Here is a 21,278-nt window from a genome sequence, read left to right as displayed (position 1 = left end):
CTATACTGGAATTAAAATAAAAATAATAAGATGATTCCTATGTAACCACCCTGGGAAGTTGGGGAATCTCTACCATTTTAAAGATGAACGAACTCTTTCCTCAGCAGGGGGGAGTCTGCCCCAGGTCACAGAGCAAGTCAAAAGCAGAGCCTGAGACTAGAATTAGTATTTTGAGCTCTTAGATCACTGTTCAGAAAATATCACACTGTGTTAAAGTCAATGCAAAGAAAATAAGAGGCAAAATAACACAAAACCAAAAAATTTCCTGTTCAAAGCCACCTGGATATTCAGGGCTTGTCAGCTATGATTAATATCCCTTACAATTGGAAGAGAACGAATTCCTCAAAGAAATAATATGGGCATAAATAAAAGGAAGATGGAAATCAAGTGCTCTTATAGTTGAATAGAGATGACTTTGGCTTTTAGTTGTAGCTAAATCACAAGCCAGCTCTGTGATCTGGACTTTTGAAGGACCAGCTTTACTGACATTTAAAATCTACCTTCAAGGTCCACCTGCGTAGTTGTGTGAAGAAGCTACACTGCATTCATTTTCTCCACTAAATAATATTCTACTGTAGAAATAAACCATACTTGATTTATCCATTTAAAGCAAAACAAAATAAAAAACCCAGACTTGATAGATAAGGGCTGATGAATTCATCCAGTATGAATTCTTTCTGCTAGACATCTCCTGAAGTGACAGAAGGAGTGAAAAGTAAATATTTTTGGCGTTAATGATCTTCTCTAGATCTCTCTTCGTCCATGTTTCTTTAACTTTTTACCTACCTGTTATAGATAGCCGTCTATTTGGGTTCAGTGGTTTTAGGAACACTTTCCATAAAATGATCTAAATCAATATTAAAACGCAATCGACTGGGGCACTGGGTGGCTCAGTCAGTTAAGCGTCCAACTCTGGATTTCAGCTCAGGTCATGATCTCAGGGTTGGGAGATCGAGCCTCGAGTTGGGCTCCATGCTGGGTGTGGAGCCTGCTTAGGATTCTCTCTCTCCCTCTATGTCTGCCCCTATCCTCACCCGCCCACCCCGATCCCTCTCTCACTCTCTCTCAAAAAAATAAAATAAAATGAAAAGTAATCTACTACTAACTTTCCAGCCCCCTTTGATTCTCATTCTTTCTTTTTCTAATAAACTGACTGTTCTTTGGGGCTTGGCTTTTTTGTACCTGAAGGAATGTGTTTATTATCTCGGTGGCCATCCTGGGTCAAATGGCCTGATTTCCGGTTTTGATAGTCTTCCAGTTACTCATACAAGTCTCCAGAGCCGTGGTTCTCAACTGGAGGTGATGTGCTCCCCAGGGGACATCTGGTATGGAGGAGGAGTGTGGGTGCTACTGACATCTAATGGGTAGAAGAGTCCAGAGATGCTGCTAAACGTCCTATAGCGCACATGGCAGCTCCTCCACAACGGACAACAGGCCAAAATATCAGGAGTGCCAAGGTCCAGAAACCCTGTTCTAGAAACTTACATTTTGTTCAAGCTGGATTTTTAGAAATTTGACCTTACAAATAAAAGAAATATTCTGAATTGGCCTGGTGGGTCACTTAGCTTCAGGGAGAGATACTAAAGGACACAAAACCAGAAAAATGTTAGAGATCATCTAATTCAATGCCTTATTCAACCAAAGCCAGAGATGGAGGCCTAAAAAGGAGAAATGCTTAGAACTCCAGCCGTCACCTACACATGGACTGGCAAACTATGGCACACGGCTAAATCTTGCCTGCTGCCTGTTTTTGTAAATAAAGTTTTATTGGAACAGTTGTTGACATACTGTATATGGCTACTTCATATTACAATGGTAGAGTTGAGTAGACAGAGGCCATATAAACTGCAAGCCTAAAATAACTGCTATCCAACCATTTAGAGAAAAAGTCTGTCAACCCCTGAGGCAGAAGGAGGGCAAACTGTCTCCCTCGATGTCACACCCACAGTTCAGAAATATTCCTTAAGCACTTCTGATTTTCTCTTAATGCTCACTGATAGACCTTTTGTGGATAGGTTTACCTTAATTTAGTGAACTAAAAACATTTATATTTCCATATAGCAGTACCTCTAGTATTAATAAATACCATTTTTACATCTCTATTTTTACCTTTATTAATTTTAAGGTTTTAAAGAATGGTCCTTCATTCAAGTATATCCGTATTTGATAAATTTATCAATTCTCTCTTGCTTACTTTATACTCACCAGGATTTCAAACTCTGATCATGTCCCCTTCCCCCTCTTTGATAAAGGATTCTTAACCTGAAGTAACTATAAGTAGGCATAAACTATACCTTAGGTAACTATATCTAATGTATAAAATATAGGTAACTCTACCTTTTCACCGCTTAAACTGTTGCTGATTAGTTTGACAGGGTTTAAGACATACACATAATCACGGATGCCTGGGTGGCTCAGTAGGTTAAGCATCTGCCTTCGGCTCAGATCATGATCCCAGGGTTCTGGGATTGAGTCCTGCATTGGGCTCCTTGCTCAGTGGAGAGCCTGCTTCTCCCTCTGCCTGCTCTGCCTGCCATTCTCCCTGCTTGTGTGCTCTCTCTCTGACAAATGGGTGAATAAAATCTTAAAAAAAAAAAGACATACACATAATCAGTTACACCATTAACTTATAATTTCTTCATTTCTTAAGACATTTAAGTCTTAGCTAAAGCTAATTCTTAAGTCTTGCTAATGTCTAGTCGCCATCTGGTGGCAAAAGAGGTAACTGAGCCTTATACTGACGGAGACTCTTCTGACCTCTTGCTATTACTATACCCACTGTGCCTCCGTATAACAGCTCCCTCACTCTGCCCATCTTACTCTAGAATAGCTAAAAATTACAGTGTTACCAAGATGAGGATCTACCACCACCTCAGAAACCCAAAGAACACAGCAGGGTGCTGGAGTTGACAGGATCCCAAGAGCTCTTGAAATCCAAAAGCCTTCACTATCCAGCTAGAGAGACAGACGTACACAGTAAATAAAGGGCAGAGCCAGGGCTGGAACCCAGATTTTCTCTCATGTCACTACACCGTAAGAAGACTGGATTATTTTCCTGAACGCAGCCAAAGCAAGGTTGAACTTATGTCCACATTGTAATCTCTTTTTAACAGTCTCCTATTTTTAGAGTCAGCATATTAAATTGTGGGGACAACAATCATTTATTAAGGTTCATATTATTTCTCTTAAAAATACTTGATCATGAAATCTTTCCTCAGGTAGCTACTTCCAGTTGCCTGCCCTACTCCCACTGGCTTTAGAGAATAGCAGTAAGCTCTTCCACCTACTGTTGGGAGCAGGTTACCAGGGGGCAAGCCTGGCAGAAAAACTAAAATAAATCAAAGTAAAGTAAAATCAAAGTCAAGGGAACCATAGTGACCCTGCAAGCCACACTGACCCTCCTTTGGGGGAAGAGCCGTTGGGGTGCAACTGGGAGGTAGATTCTTCTGGTCCAACCACTTGCACAGAAGTTGGCTCTGTGGATTTATTTTCTGTCCCTGTCCCATACTTTTCCATTTTTGGGATTCCCTTCTTCCTTTCTAACAATTCTCCATTTGCCCACTTGTCTCAATGATGAGGATGATGAAAACTAAACAACCATTGATCATATGAACCTTGTAAAAAAAAGGGCGGGTTCATTTTGGATGTTTCAGTCACTTCTGCACAAAGACCCAAAAGATTATATTTTATGAACTGTTATTTAATGTTCCCTATTCCCAAGGCTACAAGTTAAAAGTAAAGGAGTTGCTCTGTTCTTAACACCTCGATACATAAAATGTTTCTTTTTCATAAATGGACTGAAATTTCTCCCATTCTGAAGTTTTGCATTTCATATGAAGAATCTAGCTCATCAGATGCTAAGTTGGAGAGATTAAATAATTGACCTCTTATTTTATTTTTAAGTAAGCTCTAGGCCCACTGAGGCGGGGCTTGAACTCACATCGCCAAGATCAAGGGTCACATGCTCTACCAACTGAGCCAGCCAGGAGTCTCTAAATAATTATGTTTTTAAACCTCTACAAGGTGGAGGAGTTAAGATGGCGGAGGAGTAGGAGACACCGTTTTCAGCCGGTCCTCTGAGTCGAGTTGGATAGGTACCAGACCAGCCTAAACAACCACGGAACCAGCCTGAGACGCAGGAAGACGCATCTGGATCTCTACAAATGAACATCTCCAGCGCTGAGTATTGAGGTACGAAGCGGGGAGCCATGAAACTGTGCACAGATATCGGAAGATAAACGGAAGGGGGAGGGAGCCGCCGCGTTCGGGCACCGGGAAGCGGTAGCCACTTGCACGGGAGAGCGGGCGGGCTCGCGGACGGCACCCGCAAAACAGCAGACTGAGACCGTGAGCCGGGTGCGCGCGCCACCAGGCATCTCGCGGAACCCCGGAATCCCGGTGCGCTCACTGGATCCAGACTGAGACCGGGAGATCCGGGAGCGCGCGCGGGGCGGCTGGCGGCTGGCGGCATTAGAAACACAAAGGACAGAGACGCGCCGGCCCTGGAAGTGAGGGCAGGGACGCCGGGTGTGGGGCGCACATCCCGGGACGGCCGCAGGGTTGAGCAGCACCAACAGAAACAGAGTTAAAGTGGCCAGAACATTAGTAGAGAATGGGCCGCAATCCCTCTGTTCTGTGACAGAGGCTGAAATTTGGCCGCTGCTGCTCTGACTCTCAGAAGAGGCACAGCAAACCGCCAGGGAAAGCCGCCAGAGAACAAAAGCCTGGAAATACCGGCTCAGGGAGTGCCCATCCCCATCCCCCCTCGCAGGGGACGCCGAGACTCTACCCAAACAGGGCTGCCTGAGTATCGGCGCGGCAGGCCCCTCCCCCAGAACACAGAAGGCAGGCTGAAAAATCAAGAAGCCCACAACCCGGACGCCTGGGTGGCGCAGTCATTGAGCGCCTGCCTTCGGCTTAGGGCGTGATCCCGGCGTTCCGGAAAGGAGTCCCTCATCGGGCTCCTCCGCTGGGAGCCTGCTTCTTCCTCTCCCACTCCCCTGCTTCTGTTCCCTCTCTCGCTGGTTGGCTGCCACATAAATAAATAAATAAAATCTTTAAAGAAGAAGCCCACATCCCTAAGATCCCTATAAAACAAGGGGCACGGCCTGGGACCCAGTCAATAATTTGGGCTCTGGAAACCCCGCAACCTCTCTTCATCAGAATGACAAGAAGGAGAAGCCCCCCCCAGCAAAGAAAAGACAGTGATTCTGTGGCCTCTGCCACAGAAATAATGGATATGGATGTAACCAAATTATCAGAAATGGAATTCAGAGTAACGATGGTCAAAATGATGAGTAGAATTGAAAAAACTATTAACGAAAAGGTTACTGAGAATATAGAATCCCTAAGGACAGAAATGAGAGCGAATCTGACAGAAATTAAAAATTCTATGAGCCAAATGCAGGCAAAACTAGAGGCTCTGACGGCCAGGGTCACAGAAGCAGAGGAACGGGTTAGTGAATTGGAGGATGGGTTAATAGAGGAAAAAATGAAAATAGAAGATGGTCTTAAAAAAATCCACGCCCACGAATGTAGGTTACGGGAGATTACTGACTCAATGAAACGATCCAATGTTAGAATCATCGGCATCCCCGAGGGGGTGGAGAAAAACAGAGGTCTAGAAGAGATATTTGAACAAATTGTAGCTGAGAACTTCCCTAATCTAGCAAGGGAAACAAACATTCGTGTCCAAGAGGCAGAGAGGACCCCTCCCAAGCTCAACCATGACAAACCTACGCCACGTCACGTCATAGTGCATTTCGCAAATATTAGATGCAAGGATACAGTATTGAAAGCGGCCAGGGCAAAGAAATTTCTCACGTACCAAGGCAAAAGCATCAGAATTACGTCAGACCTATCTACACAGACCTGGAATGAGAGAAAGGGTTGGGGGAGCATATTTAATGCTCTTTCAGAGAAAAACATGCAGCCAAGGATCCTTTATCCAGCAAGGCTGTCATTCAGAATTGATGGAGAAATAAAGACATTTCAGAATCGCCAGTCACTAACCAATTTCGTAACCACGAAACCAGCCCTACAGGAGATATTACGGGGGGTTCTATAAAAGTAAAAAGGCCCCAAGAGTGATACAGAACAGAAAGTCACAGCCAATACAAACAAAGACTTTACTGGCAACATGGCAACATTAAAATCATATCTCTCAGTAATCAGTCTTAATGTAAATGGTTTGAACCATCCCATAAAACGCCACAGGGTTGCAGATTGGATAAAAAGAAATGACCCATCCATTTGCTGTCTACAAGAGACTCATTTCAAACCCAAAGATGCATTCAGACTGAGAGTAAGGGGATGGAGTACCATCTTTCACGCAAATGGACCTCAAAAGAAAGCTGGGGTAGCAATTCTCATATCAGATAAATTGGATTTTAAACTACAGACTATAGTTAGAGATGCAGAAGGGCACTATATTATTCTTAAGGGAAGTATTCAACAAGTGGATATGACAATTATAAATATATATGCCCCCAACAGGGGAGCAGCAAGATACACAAGCCAACTCTTAACCAGAATAAAGAGACATATAAATAAAAATACACTAATAGTAGGGGACCTCAACACTCCACTATCAGAAATAGACAGAACACCCTGGCAAAAACTAAGCAAAGAATCAAAGGCTTTGAATGCCATACTCGACAGTTGGACCTCATAGATATATATAGAACACTACACCCCAGAACCAAAGAATACTCATTCTATTCTAATGCCCATGGAACATTCTCAAGAATAGACCATGTTCTGGGACACAAAACAGGTCTCAACCGATACCAAAAGATTGAAATTATCCCCTGCATATTCTCAGACCACAACGCTCTGAAATTGGAACTCAACCACAAGGAAAAATTTGGAAGAAACTCAAACACTTGGAGACTAAGAACCATACTGCTCAGGAATGACTCGATAAACCAGGAAATCAAAAATCAAATTAAACAATTTATGGAGACCAATGAGAATGAAAATACAACAGTCCAAAACCTATGGGATACTGCAAAAGCAGTCCTAAGGGGGAAATACATAGCCATCCAAGCCACACTCAAAAGAATAGAAAAATCTAAAATGCAGTTTTTATATTCTCACCTCAAGAAGCTGGAACAGCAACAGAGGGACAGGCCTAATCCATGCACGAGGAAGCAGTTGACCAAAATTAGAGCTGAAATCAATCAAGCAGAAACCAGAAGTACAGTAGAGCAGATCAACAGGACTAGAAGCTGGTTCTTTGAGAGAATCAATAAAATTGACAGACCCCTGGCAAGACTTATCCAAAAGAAAAGAGAAAGGACCCAGATTATTAAAATTATGAACGAAAAAGGAGAGGTCACGACGAGCACCATTGAAATTGGAAGGATTATTAGAAATTTTTATCAACAGCTATATGCCAATAAACTAAGCAATCTGGAAGAGATGGAATCCTTCCTGGAAACCTATAAACTACCAAGATTGAAACCGGAAGAAATTGATTCCTTAAACAGGCCAATTAATTATGAAGAAATTGAGTCAGTGATAAACAACCTTCCAAATAACAAAACTCCAGGCCCGGACGGTTTTCCTGGGGAATTCTACCAAACATTCAAAGAAGAAATAATACCTATTCTCCTAAAGCTATTTCAAAAAATAGAAACAGAAGGAAAGCTACCAAACTCATTTTATGAGGCCAATATTACCTTGATCCCCAAACCAGGCAAAGACCCCATCAAAAAGGAGAATTACAGACCGATTTCCCTAATGAATATGGACGCCAAAATCCTCAACAAGATACTTGCTAATAGAATCCAACAGTACATTAAAAGGATTATCCATCACGATCAAGTGGGATTCATACCTGGGATGCAAGCGTGGTTCAATATTCGCAAATCAATCAGCGTGATACATCATATCAACAAGAAAAGACTCAGGAACCATATGATCCTCTCAATCGATGCCGAAAAAGCATTTGACAAAATACAGCATCCTTTCCTGATTAAAACCCTTCAGAGTGTAGGAATAGAAGGTACATTTCTCAATCTCATAAAAGCCATCTATGAAAAGCCTACTGCAAATATTATTCTCAATGGGGAAAAGCTGGAAGCCTTTCCCTTAAGATCAGGAACTCGACAAGGATGCCCACTCTCGCCACTATTATTCAACATAGTACTAGAAGTCCTTGCAACAGCAATCAGACAACAAAAAGGGATCAAAGGTATTCAAATCGGCAAAGAAGAAGTCAAAATGTCTCTCTTTGCAGATGACATGATACTCTATATGGAAAACCCAAAAGAAGCCACTCCCAAACTATTAGAAGTTATAGAGCAATTCAGTAACGTGGCAGGATACAAAATAAATGCTCAGAAATCAGTTGCATTTCTATACACGAATAACGAGACCGAAGAAAGAGAAATCAGGGAATCCATCCCATTTACAATAGCACCAAAAACCATACGTTACCTTGGAATTAACTTAACCAGAGACGTAAAGGACCTATATTCTAGAAACTATAAATCACTCTTAAAAGACATTGAGGAAGACATAAAAAGATGGAAAGATATTCCATGCTCATGGATCGGAAGAATTAACATAGTTAAAATGTCCATGCTACCCAGAGCAATCTACACTTTCAATGCTATCCCGATCAAAATACCAAGGACATTTTTCAAAGAACTGGAACAAACAGTCCTTAAATTTGTATGGAAACAGAAAAGGCCCCGAATCTCCAAGGAACTGTTGAAAAGGAAAAACAAAGCTGGGGGCATCACAATGCCAGATTTCGAGCTGTACTACAAAGCTGTGATCACAAAGACAGCATGGTACTGGCACAAAAACAGACACATAGACCAATGGAACAGAATAGAGAGCCCAGAAATGGACCCTCGGCTCTTTGGGCAACTTAATATTTGATAAAGCAGGAAAAAACATCCGGTGGGAAAAAGACAGTCTCTTCAATAAATGGTGCTGGGAAAATTGGACAGCTACATGCAAGAGAATGAAACTTGACCACTATCTCACACCATACACAAAAATAAACTCCAAATGGATGAAAGACCTCGATGTGAGACAGGAATCCATCAAAATTCTAGAGGAGAACATAGGCAACAACCTCTACGACATCGGCCAAAGCAACCTTTTTCATGACACATCCCCAAAGGCAAGAGAAACAAAAGATAAAATGAATTTATGGGACTTCATCAAGATTAAAAGTTTCTGCACATCCAAGGAAACAGTCAGAAAAACTAAGAGGCAGCCCACGGAATGGGAGAATATATTTGCAAATGACACTACAGATAAAGGACTGGTATCCAAGATCTACAAAGAACTTCTCAAACTCAATACACGAGAAACAAATAAACAAATCAAAAAATGGGCAGAAGATATGAACAGACACTTTTCCAATGAAGACATACAAATGGCTAACAGACACATGAAAAAATGTTCAAAATCATTAGCCATCAAGGAAATTCAAATCAAAACCACACTGAGATACCACCTTACGCCAGTTAGAATGGCAAAAATAGACAAGGCAAGAAACAACAATTGTTGGAGAGGATGTGGAGAAAGGGGATCCCTCCTACATTGTTGGTGGGAATGCAAGTTGGTACAGCCACTCTGGAAAACAGTGTGGAGGTCCCTTAAAAAGTTAAAAATTGAGCTACCCTATGATCCAGCCATTGCACTACTGGGTATTTACCCCAAAGATACAGACGTAGTGAAGAGAAGGGCCATATGCACCCCAATGTTCATAGCAGCAATGTCCACAATAGCTAAATCGTGGAAGGAGCCGAGATGCCCTTCAACAGATGACTGGATTAAGAAGTTGTGGTCCATATATACAATGGAATATTACTCAGCTATCAGAAAGAACGAGTTCTCAACATTTGCTACAACATGGACGGCACTGGAGGAGATAATGCTAAGTGAAATAAGTCAAGCAGAGAAAGACAACTATCATATGATTTCTCTCATCTATGGAACATAAGAACTAGGATGATCGGTAGGGGAAGAAAGGGGTAAAGAAAGGGGGGGTAATCAGAAGGGGGAATGAAACATGAGAGACTATGGACTATGAGAAACAAACTGAGGACTTCAGAGGGGAGGGGGGTGGGGGAATGGGATAGACCGGTGATGGGTAGTAAGGAGGGCACGTATTGCATGGTGCACTGGGTGTTATACACAACTAATGAATCATCGAGCCTTACATCGGAAACCGGGGATGTACTGTATGGTGACTAACATAATATAATAAAAAATCATTAAAAAAAAAAAAAAAAAAACCTCTACAAGGTGTTTTTTCCATGTTGTGAACACCATGGCTTTTTAGTCAAAAAGTTTAAGTGACTAGAATATGTAAAGGATTTAATATCACGATATGGATATTGTTAAATGAGTGATTCTTCAGTTTCTGCCTCCCAAATAATAACTATAATTTCAAGAGTTGGATAAAAACACCCAAAACTGAAACAAGAATAATAGGTCTAGACTGCTCAAAGAAGTTTGCTCATATCACCAGAGCATCCAACCAACCGGAAGCAAATTTAAGGCCAAGTAATATCTGTAGAGTAACACAAGGTCTAGGACAGAGCTCAGCACAGTGTTTTGGTAGTATGACTGCAGTTCTATCTATTTCTCTCACACTAACTCTGGACTTAGCCACGTGATTTGCTTTGGTCAAGTGGACAGTAGCAAGCTCGAGGCAAGCAGAGGCCTGCCCAGAGACTTGCATCTTTCCATTTCCTCTCTTGTGCCCCTATCACCACCACGGGAACATGCCTGAGCTAAAGGGCTAGAAGAGACACATGGAGGGGAGCTGAGCTGACTTAGCCAACGGCATCCTAAAGCCCTGAGGCTCAGGCAGACCTGCGAGCTGACTATAGAAGCATGAGAAAGCCCAGCCAAATCAGCTAAGGTTGGCCAGATCGGAACTGCCTACCTGGCCCTTAGATTCATAAGAAATGATGAACTGTTATTGTTTCAGGCTATGGAGTTTGGGGATAGTCTGCTATACAACATTACTGTGATAACAGATACAGTATTCAGTGCTCCTGTACTCATTCTGAGAATGCCTAATTCATAGACATTTACACAAGGTTTCCACATAAAACTGCCATTTACTCTGAAACAAAGAACCTTGTGTAATTCAGCTGTCCAGAATGGAAAAAATTTCTACTCAAAAATTCTATCTATAAAAATACTAACTGTAGCACCTATTTACAGGCAACAAATTTTTGTTCATCCTTTAAGCCTTACCTGCTCTGTGAAGACTTTCCCATTACACTGGGCAGGGTTGTGGGTTTTTTTTTGTTTTTTTCCTTCAGGCTCCAATGTGTCTTGTACAGACTTCTAGCAATGGACTTGTCTCACTGTATTATAATGAACTATTTGAATTTCTCTCTTCCCACGGACTAGCTATGAGCTTCTTACTGACAGTGGCTAAATCCTTTCACCTCTGTACCCTGAGAACAGTGCCTGAGACACATTAAATGTATCAGTTTGGTGTTATCAGTTCAGTGAATGTTAAGTGAATGAATGACAGATACAAAGACAACTGAGGTATATACTCTGCCCCAGGAACTAAAGAGCTTAATATTAAAAAGTGACATGTAAACAAAGAGTTATACTATAAGTTGAAAAATGCTATAATCAAGCCTGTAAAGTGTTTAGAAGTAGCAACATTATTTGTGTAGAAGTAAGAAGGCTGGGCAGGAAAGGTTTCAAAGAACTACCTAAGCCAGAATGTCAGGCAAAGTTTGTTGCCAGTTGGACAGGAGTACTGGTGTGCTAGGACCAACTTTTGCAGGGGTGGGGGTGGAGGGAAAGTCCTGATTTGTAATATTTGCTGATGTTTGTGGTGAAAATACCCCCATCGTGGCTGTTTTCGAGTTAAAAACTGGCTGGCAAAATTCTTGAGTAGTTAACGAACAGCTCTCCCTAGCTAGTAGGAGTTGACTCCAGCATGCCACTGGACGGGGTAATAGGCTGGATTCCGGGAGAGGGAATTCTTGGTAGAACAAATAGGTTGTACAACTACAACTAACAAAACACATGGTCAATCTGGGAAATTACAAGTAGCATACCACTGAAGTGTAAGGAAGAAGACAGTCAGTGGCTAGACGGAGAAAAGCTTCGTTTGCCAGGTGGAGGAACATGGACTGTGTCCTACAGGTGAGCCACTGAAGAGTTTTAAGGAGGGGAGTGACATGACCACATCTAGTCTTTAAAGAGATCATGCTCTGAGAAGTGGAGAGAGTAAATAAGGGTCGAGAAATTAGATAGGAAGGCTAGCTGGGCAGCTACTGTAGTCCAGAAAAGCGGTATAGGGGGCTGAGGGATGGCAGTAACTGAGGATCTGGAAAGGAGACTGACTTCAGATAGATTCTGGAGCCATGTCTTTAGGGCTTGATAGTCACTTACTTGCGGGAGGTGGTGAGAAAGGGGAAAGAGTAGACAATACCTCTTCGGCTTTTAGTTTATGTGTCTGGGAGGACTGCACTGGAACAACCAAACACGAAATGTATAAAAATGCGAAGTTTTTGTTTTGGATATGCGTGTGTGCATGTGTGTGTGTGCACGCGCTCACACGTGCACGTGCACTCGAACACGCTCGCACATACTATGTAGCAGTGGGGTAGAGAAGGGGAAGTAGGGAAGATAACAGTTTCGCTGATTTGAAGTGCCCACTGAACATCAAAAGTACACATATTCAGTAGTGATTCAGGAACTCAGAGAAGGTTAGCAAAGAAGATTTTGGAATTGTCGTCATACTGGGACAACTAAAACTATGGGAGTAGATGAGATTGTCTAGGGGGAAAAAACCTGGCCATTTAGATTAGCGCAGGTCACAATCTAATTAAACTGGATCCAACTTCCCTTTGGAATGATCTCATTCAGGTGACCCCTGAGAAGAAAGGACTAGAAGGAGAAACACACTACCACAAGGAGACTGAATAGGAGTTATTCCCTTCCAATACAAAATATGACAAAACAAAACCACATACAGATGGCATATAATCAAGGTTTTATATCTTAAGCCAGTACTGCAGGACCTAATAGGTTTCGCTCTTTTTGGAGCTCATCAGCTGCAGGTAACGGCTCATACCTACTCTGACACGGGGTCTCAGTATAGCATTTTATCATCCACAAGCCTCCCATTCACAGTCTTCTATTTACTATATTCTGCCAATTCTTGGAGTTTCCTTAGCACTAACTAAAAGAAGCTTTACATTTAGGCCCTGAAGGCTTTGATTGGGCAAAGTACCATATTCTTCTTCTTGCTAAATTCCCCAAAGCTGACTAAGTACAGCCTAGACTATCACTTGATATACAAGATGGTCTACTCTCTTCTTAGAGTATTCTTAAAACACTGAAGAACGGATCCAATCACATGAGGCATCAGAGGCCTCTAGCCACCCAGATAATCCTGCTGGCCCTGACATCCCTGCCTTCTTATCTCTAAATTTTTAGGGCTATTTCTTCATCCCTTTCCTTTATGCTTCTGGTAGTAAATCCAGAATCAAGGTTTAGTTGAGAGAAAAAGGAACAAAATAAAATTAATACATAGAAATCTTTACAGCAGAATATTTTATTGTGACATTTCCTAAGAATACACTGCACAGCCCATGCAGGCATACATAAATATGTACCAAACACTGGCATCCAGGGATTTGACCATTTGTGTTATAGGGGGTGGAGGAGAACCACATATATATTTACTTTTATATGCATAAATGACTCTAGGAACTGGGTGGCTATAGTACAGGAAGTTGAAAAGAGACTTTTAATTGTACACCATTTTGAATTTTGAACATGTGGTTATTTAAAAAATAAAAATTAACACATACCTGAACCTTTCTCTACGCACTGAGCTGTGTGTTGACAGGATGGCGCTCACAGAACTGAGTCTGAAACTCACAAGGCCAACCACCTTTGTTCCTGTGCTTCTTAGAGCCTCTTTTTAACATCCTCAGAGTCTTAATTTTATCTTAGCATTCTCACAGAACCAGAACTCCAGAACAGAACATTATTTTAGTTTTGGTTAGCAACTGTTTAGTTTAAAACTTAAATGCCTTAAGATTAAAAAAAAAAAAAGTGAGTCCTCACAAAAATACTTCCTAGTGCTTTTCCTTTATAGTTTCTCACCTTCCTTAATCAAGGTTTTATATCTTAAGTAACATCAAATACTGGACTGGAAAAAAAAAAAGCCAAGAAAGAAAGGAGAATTGAAAATGACATTTCTAAAAAGAATATAAAGAAAAGCATAGAGAAGGATCTGTGAAAGGAAGAAGAGACAAATAAAAATGTAAAAGTCTGATGAAAATCTGTAGCACTGTATTTCAGTGGCTCATGCAGCAAATGGAAGAGGTATGTATATTTATGACCACTGTGTTAGAAGAATGGCAGTAAAGCCTGACATAAAGATATGAAATAGATTTATGAACCCAAAACTAAAATTTGTGCCATTACTCTACAGCCATTGCCAAGTCTCTGGAAATTAATCAGCCTCACATCATGTTAATGTTTATCTTGACATTCAAGAAAGAAACTATGAACAACAAAATTCTTTTTTTAATCACCATTTTGGTGGCTAGAAGAAAATATTTTCAGCCAACTTGCAGACAAAGACTATGTAAAAAAATTATACTAGATATCTCACAACTCACAGAAAACACAAACTAGTCTGCACTTTGGCTCTAACGAGGCAGCGGCACGAGTACGGCTTGCTGATGGTTTACAGCCAGCATCTGTTCAGCTGCTGCCTGCGTCATTCCAGCTGTTGACTATTTTAACTATCATCCCTGGTCCACATCTATGAATCCATGTGGCCTGACCAATATTTCTGGGGGGCCAAGGACCACGCCTGTGAAAATGCATGGAGAACCTAGATCTGAGCTTGCCCACAACATCTGAACATGTCCTTGTCAGAGTGATCAAGCCACTGGTTGATAATGGTGGCTCGAATCAAAAGTGTGATTCTGAAAAAATACTCATCAGTACTGAAGGAAGCCCTGTTTCTTACGTACAGGTCAGAAAAAGAGAACTGCAGAGTTGGGAGATCAACAGCCAAATCCCCATCCACTGCAGAAATCCCTTCCACAATATGGGAATCCAGTAAGCCTTTGTTTGAACATTTCCACTGATAGGAAGTTAGTTCTCTTTTTCTTGGAACATCTTATTCCAACAGTCTCATTCAACACAGGTAGGGTCCTCCTAATCGATATCTGGATCCTTCTTTTCTAGGTCCCTGAAAAAGCAATTTCAAAATCTAGCTCTCCACTTTTTTCAACACTTTCTCTTTCATCGAGTTTTCTTTCACTCTCAAGGTTCAAGGGTTACTTCATGGTTGACTTGGGCATGATCTCTCTCCTCTAGTCCTGTATTCCTAACTACCTCTGAGGTACAGGTTATTACATTTAAAAACACTTAACACTCAATATCCCTCAATTTCTTTAAACTCCCCTCCCAACATACAAGCTATTGTTGCTATGTATTTTCTCTTGTTTAAAAACTTGAATAATATATTCTTATTGTTTTCTACAATCTGTGTGTGTTTTAACTTAGTCACTTTGTATTTTCATCATTCTCATTTTCTTCTGCATCTCAAAAAAGGTATTTTACAACTTCCTGTAAGGGTCCAGTAATGGCAATTCTTCATCTTTATTGCCCGAAAATACCGATTTTGCCCTTTTTTGAAAAATATTTTTACTGGATAAGGAATTCTAGGCTGATAATTATTTTCTTTCAGAACAGTTTAGGTATCATTCCACTGTGTCTGGCTTCCTCTGCTGCTATTGAGAAATCAGCTGTTAGTCTCCTTTGAAGGCAATGTCTTTTTTTCCTGACTGCTTTTAAGATCTTTGGCTATGAGGTATATCTGTAATGTATGGATTTGTTTTTAATCCTGCTGGAGATTTGTTGGGTCTTATTAAATATTGCCTCTGTCCCATACTCTCTTTTCTTCTTCTAGTATTCCAATTTGAACACTTTATCTCCCATGTCCCTTAAACTCTCTTTTAGTCTGTCCTTCTGTGCTGCTTGTCCATATAATTTCTTCAGTTCTACCTCCCAATTCACTAATAATTTTTTTTATATTTTCCTGAACATTATCTACTATATTCAATCCACCATTAACAAATCCTAATGATGGATTCTGCCTTCAAATCTCTGATTTATTCCGGAATCCTTGGTTCTATTGTTATCATCCTAGTTTGGGGCCTTACCAGTTTTTAGGTAAGTTAGAGAGGTCTCTGGGATCTAAAACTTAGCATGCGTACAATTAAGGCTTTAGCTTTCTAAAATATGGAGTTGTTATGTTGGTCTTCTATACTAGAATCTTCATCATCTCCTTCTACTTAAGGGAGGTATTTTGAGCTGAGCCCTAAAATATCTTTCCAGGATCTGGTCCCATGTTGCCTATCCAACTAAGCACAGACTCTAAGCCCCGAACAGGCCTATTTTCTTTCTGTCCCCTGCACAAGCCATGTGCATTTTTGCTAACATGCTTTTTGGTCCACAGTCTTTTTACCAAAGTATGCCAATCCTTTCAGGCTTTTCTCCTTTGCAAAGTTTCCCCTGATAAATCCCAACGTGCTCACTCTGCTCTCCAATTTCCCTGAGCCCTCATGTGTGCAGTATATATTTCAATTCTTCACGCAGATACAATTCTTTAGTATTTGAAGTTAAGTTATAAGTAGCTTAGCTAGAATTCTAAGTTAGGTGTAACTCCAAAGTTTATGCTTTCTATTATATAAAACGGCCTCTTATAGTCAATAAATAATTGTTAATTTGCATAAGAAAAGGAACCAGATGCTATAAAATCAGACATAACAATGCTTTACAACTAACTGCTTTATCTTAGTTGGAACAAAACAGAATTTTAAATGTCATTAAAATTTTTGAACTTTATTCATACAAGTAAATTTCTCAGGAAATCCTGAGGGATTCTGTAGCAGCTTACCTAGTAAAGACAAACATTAGCTCCTCCAAATAAAATTACTCACTCTCTGAATACCCAATCAAACTGCATAAAACCATCCTGCAGGGTAAATGCTAACCCCTATAACTGTAAGCCAAAGGAACAGCTTACACATCTGGAAGTTCACTCCAGGGATCACTCCAGTGTTAAGGAAAAGATACTAAAAGCCTAGTTTTATAAATTATTCTTGTGTTGATAAACAACCAGTCCAGTTAAAATAGGTTATATTACACCATATTTACCCCATTCACTTTTTAACAAATAGTCATCATCTTTGGACTAGACTTCAACAATCATGAGAGTGAAAGTTATTTGGGGTTTATAATGCAGAACCCTCCTTCAGCATTAAGGTGCTCTTGTCTCTCTTTTTATTTCTAAGTAATACATAAGAAATCAAATTGAGTCTTGAATTATCTTGACTACTTTATAGAGTCAGTTTTTAACGGATTTATATTACATATGTATATTTACATATATATGTAAAAGAACCCTCTGGCCATGTAGATTTTTGGAAAATAATTGCTTAATACTAGGCCAATAAAGGAGGACAGACTGGGAAAAGTAAACTATTCTTAGTATTTCTCTCATAGGACAGTGTTTATCTCTCTTACCTTTCCTGTCCCGTCCTTCATCAACACATACTGGCAGACTTCCTAGGGCAATGCAGAAATCCAGACAAGAGAAGGAAGCACACTAAAATAATGGAGGACAGGCTACAGGAGATGGACAGTGTCAGACATCATGTGGGAGAAAAGAAGGAATTATCACAGTTAGCCACTTTGTTCAAGAGAAACTAAAATTAGTTATTTCAAAGGTAGAGAGATAAGAAAAAAAAAGAAAGATCTTTTATTTCTTTGCAGCAAGTCTCCTTTTAATAAGAACAGAGGAGAGTGGCAGTTAATTTGGAAGTGTGTCTTCAGAGAAACAGATATAACTTAGCAAACAGTAAAGAGACAAAAGATAAATATTTCCAATGTAAAAATATTAATCAAGAGATATAATTATAGGCATTGAGAAAAGAAAAAAAAAGTCAGAACTATAATCTAGAAGGTGTTAAGAGAACTGTTCTTTCTTTTCCAAGAGAATACAGACTATTAAAAGCAAAGGATCGAGCCCCACATCAGGCTCCTCTGCTGGGAGCCTGCTTCTTCCTCTCCCACTCCCCTTGCTTGTGTTCCCTCTCTTGCTGGCTGTCTCTATCTCTGTCAAATAAATAAATAAAATCTTTAAAAAAAAAAAAAAAAAGCAAAGGAATCCCAATGTTTATAGGTAAAAATGAATGAAGTGTATGCACGTAAGTATCCTTAACTGCATGGTCTTAAACTACGAAAAAAAAATAATGTCACATTTAATAGTGGAGTTCTAGAAACTGAAGAAAGTACTCCAATGAGGAGCTTTTTCACATCAGGGACAATCTTCTGTACATATTTGCATGACATGAAATACCTCCTCTACCCCTGCCCTAGGAACTACCCCATCTAGATACACAGTGCTTGAAAAACCACCATTGGGAGACAAGAGTCCTTCAGATTTAATACAGCCTTTGTATTTAGTACCTTCTCCGCCAAATGCAAGAGCTAGGAAAGTTTGAAGTTACTCGCACTGGCAGTGTGATTTTCCTTCTTTCAATTAGAGATAGTTTATAAAGATGAATACCTGGATGGGTCAAGGTATAGGAAAAGAGGCAAAAAAGGACATGGAACCTAAGAACTACTGTACAACCTTGGGTACAACCAGTTGCTATTATGAATACATCATAGGTTAAAGCCTCTGTATATGTGATTTAGGCATTTCTTTAAAAAATTTTTTTTAACTTTAAGATTTTATTTTCTTAATTCATGTATAACTAACAGGGCATTTCTCTAAAATTAATGTCCAATTTCAACAAGTCAAAGTCATGACATTTCTAAACAAGGTAAATGACAAGGCTATATTTTGTCAAGGCTATATTTTCTGTAAAGTAAAAGGCAATTTAAGGCAAGAATGAATTTATTTTTAAATTTTAAGTGGTTTTATCAATTCTGATAATGTCTGAATAGTCTATCAAAATTTGTTTAAAAAAATGCATACCTCATATTCTTTTCTGCAAACTTTGGAAATATCATTTTTTGAAGATGCCTAAAAGATAACAAATTTCTCCATTAATTTACTATACGTGCGATTCAACACAGGACAAAAAGAACATAAATTAATATATGTTACTTGCTGGTTTGGTATTCTTTATTTCATCAAGGAAAATCTTACGCTCCAATATTTAAAAGTTCCTAAAATACAACAAATTTCACACAAGTCCTGTAAAACAAACATCAGCCCCAGAACCTAACCCGATAGGCTAAAACTTCACTCTTTTATGGCTTTAATCTCACATAATAACAGGGTCCTTTTGTTATTTCAGAAACTAGATGACTTTGAAGGAAATGTAAATCAGAGAACTTTTTTCTTAGTTGAATTCCACTCTGTAGCAAATTTTCTTGTGAAGCTCTGCCAGGGCATTTATATTTTGCTTTTTCTTTAACCCTTTATATTCTAAATTCTCATACTGATTTAAGAGTCAATCTCCTCAGAAAAAATCCACATGTAATGGAGGGGGCAACTAAAGAGGGAAAGGCTATGCCAGGCAACTAACAAAAGTTATTTTTATGTAATTCTCTTCACGTCCCCTTAAGCCCATTATAGTTCAAATCCTCTGCAACTCAGTTTCATCTCAATGGCTGGAGAAGAGCAACAGATTGCTAGGCTGTATGCTGCTCAGAGTGTTGCTCAGGCTAAACAGAACCGTGGTCTGTATGAAGGTAAAGGTGCCACCATGTCTCATATACTCTGGTCCAGAGACAAGTCACTAAAAGAAGAAAATAAGAGGAGGCTTTCCAGCTACGGTTTCCAGGCCACCTAAATTTCCCAGTTAAGTCTACTCTCACCAGTTTGGGAGCATGAGCAGCTAGGAGACCAGTTTTCCCACAGCACTCTGAGGAACCACTATGAAAATACACACAGTGAGGAAGAACTCAGGGACCTAACTTGAATTGGATCAGAGATCTACCCAATCAAAGAGAAGTCAGCGTTCACTGTTCAAGTCATGCTCACCTTAGGAGCAGAGAAGGGATATAAGAACATGTTCAGGGTAAACCCATGATGAAAGAGAGAAGGAAAGATGAAAGCGAAATAAGCCAACTGTGTCATCTGCTCTCATCCAAGCATACTCTAAATTTATACAACCATTTGGAGTCACTCAGCACTGACTAAGTATGACCACAGGCAGAGTAAAAAGGCCTCAGCTCCTATATTATTCTTTCTTCTCTCTGCCATGCAAGAGAGAAGAAAGAATAAGAAAAGGCTGAAAGTCTTACATGCAGCAGCCGTAACTGAGAAAGCAGCACGTCTAAAAGGAAGTGGCCTGTGCAAGAAATGCTAAATTTGCAGCTTTTATGGGTCACCTCTTCAAAGGTATGAGGTGGGCAAAATCCAAGACATACACACAGCTAATACTCAAACTGTACTCCATGCTGCTTATGAGCCTGATTGCCCAGTATTACCTGCTTGCATGCCTGTCGACACTCCAAGGTTATAGCCAGTTCACAGCAGCCTAAGCCAACCCAGCCATCAGACTTCTTAAACACACCTTAAAAAACAAAATGTTCAAATGTTTTGGTCATAAGCAGTAACAAACACAAATGGCATGCCAAACTGGTTCATGGATCTCACTAAAAGTCAAAGCAGGTATCCACAGGAAACCTCGCTCAGGTAGCAGGGCCTCAAAATTATTATGGCCCTCCTCCAACCCCTATTCCCAATGCTATCAGTCTTCTCAGAGCACCCACAACAGAATTATCAGGTGCTTTGTTTTTTTCTCTCTTCTTTCTCTCTTCTCTCTGCCCACCCTAAACTCTCTTTAGATCATTCTCACTCTTGGGTAGACAGTATCTCTCAAGAACACATAGGTCAAGGAAAGCAAGGAGAGGCCTGCCTCACTTTTAGACTGTGAATCACAGGGAAAGATTCCAATTTAACTTAAAACACAAACAAAAAAGGGCATAAGGATTATTACTTTCAAAATATTAAATACCTGGAATAGTGTCAAAACCCATGATACTGTTAAGAAACTGATACTTAGGAACAGACAGGACAGACAGGAACATTTCCTGTGGGCAAGAACTGACTTTGGTGAGTACACTTAATTATGGGGCAAATGACTATTCTGTTTCCATTTATACACAGCAGCTATTTCTCCAGTCAAATTACGGTGATATCAAAAAGTGATCTAATTATAAAAAGTGTCCTAATGTATTTTTTACATCCATTTTTGCAAGTATAAATGTCAATG

General features: G+C 40.1%; 1 protein-coding gene across 2 annotated transcripts in view; it reads right to left on the bottom strand.

Annotated features, from left to right (window-relative positions):
- The window catches only part of RECK (reversion inducing cysteine rich protein with kazal motifs), a 73,193-nt gene that overhangs the window by 35,451 nt on the left and 16,464 nt on the right, over positions 1–21,278 (bottom strand). For both annotated transcript variants that reach the window (XM_026506241.4, XM_026506242.4), the window contains 2 exons: positions 20,491–20,576; positions 19,028–19,075 (listed from right to left, as the gene is read on the bottom strand). In XM_026506241.4, coding sequence (XP_026362026.1) covers positions 19,028–19,075; positions 20,491–20,576 — 134 coding nt within the window. The remainder of the gene's footprint in view (positions 1–19,027; positions 19,076–20,490; positions 20,577–21,278) is intronic.

This window comes from Ursus arctos, unplaced genomic scaffold (genome assembly GCF_023065955.2).
Source record: "Ursus arctos isolate Adak ecotype North America unplaced genomic scaffold, UrsArc2.0 scaffold_18, whole genome shotgun sequence".
NCBI lineage: Eukaryota > Metazoa > Chordata > Mammalia > Carnivora > Ursidae > Ursus > Ursus arctos.
Note: the sequence above shows the minus strand (reverse complement) of the source record. Positions and strands in the feature narration are given on the sequence as shown.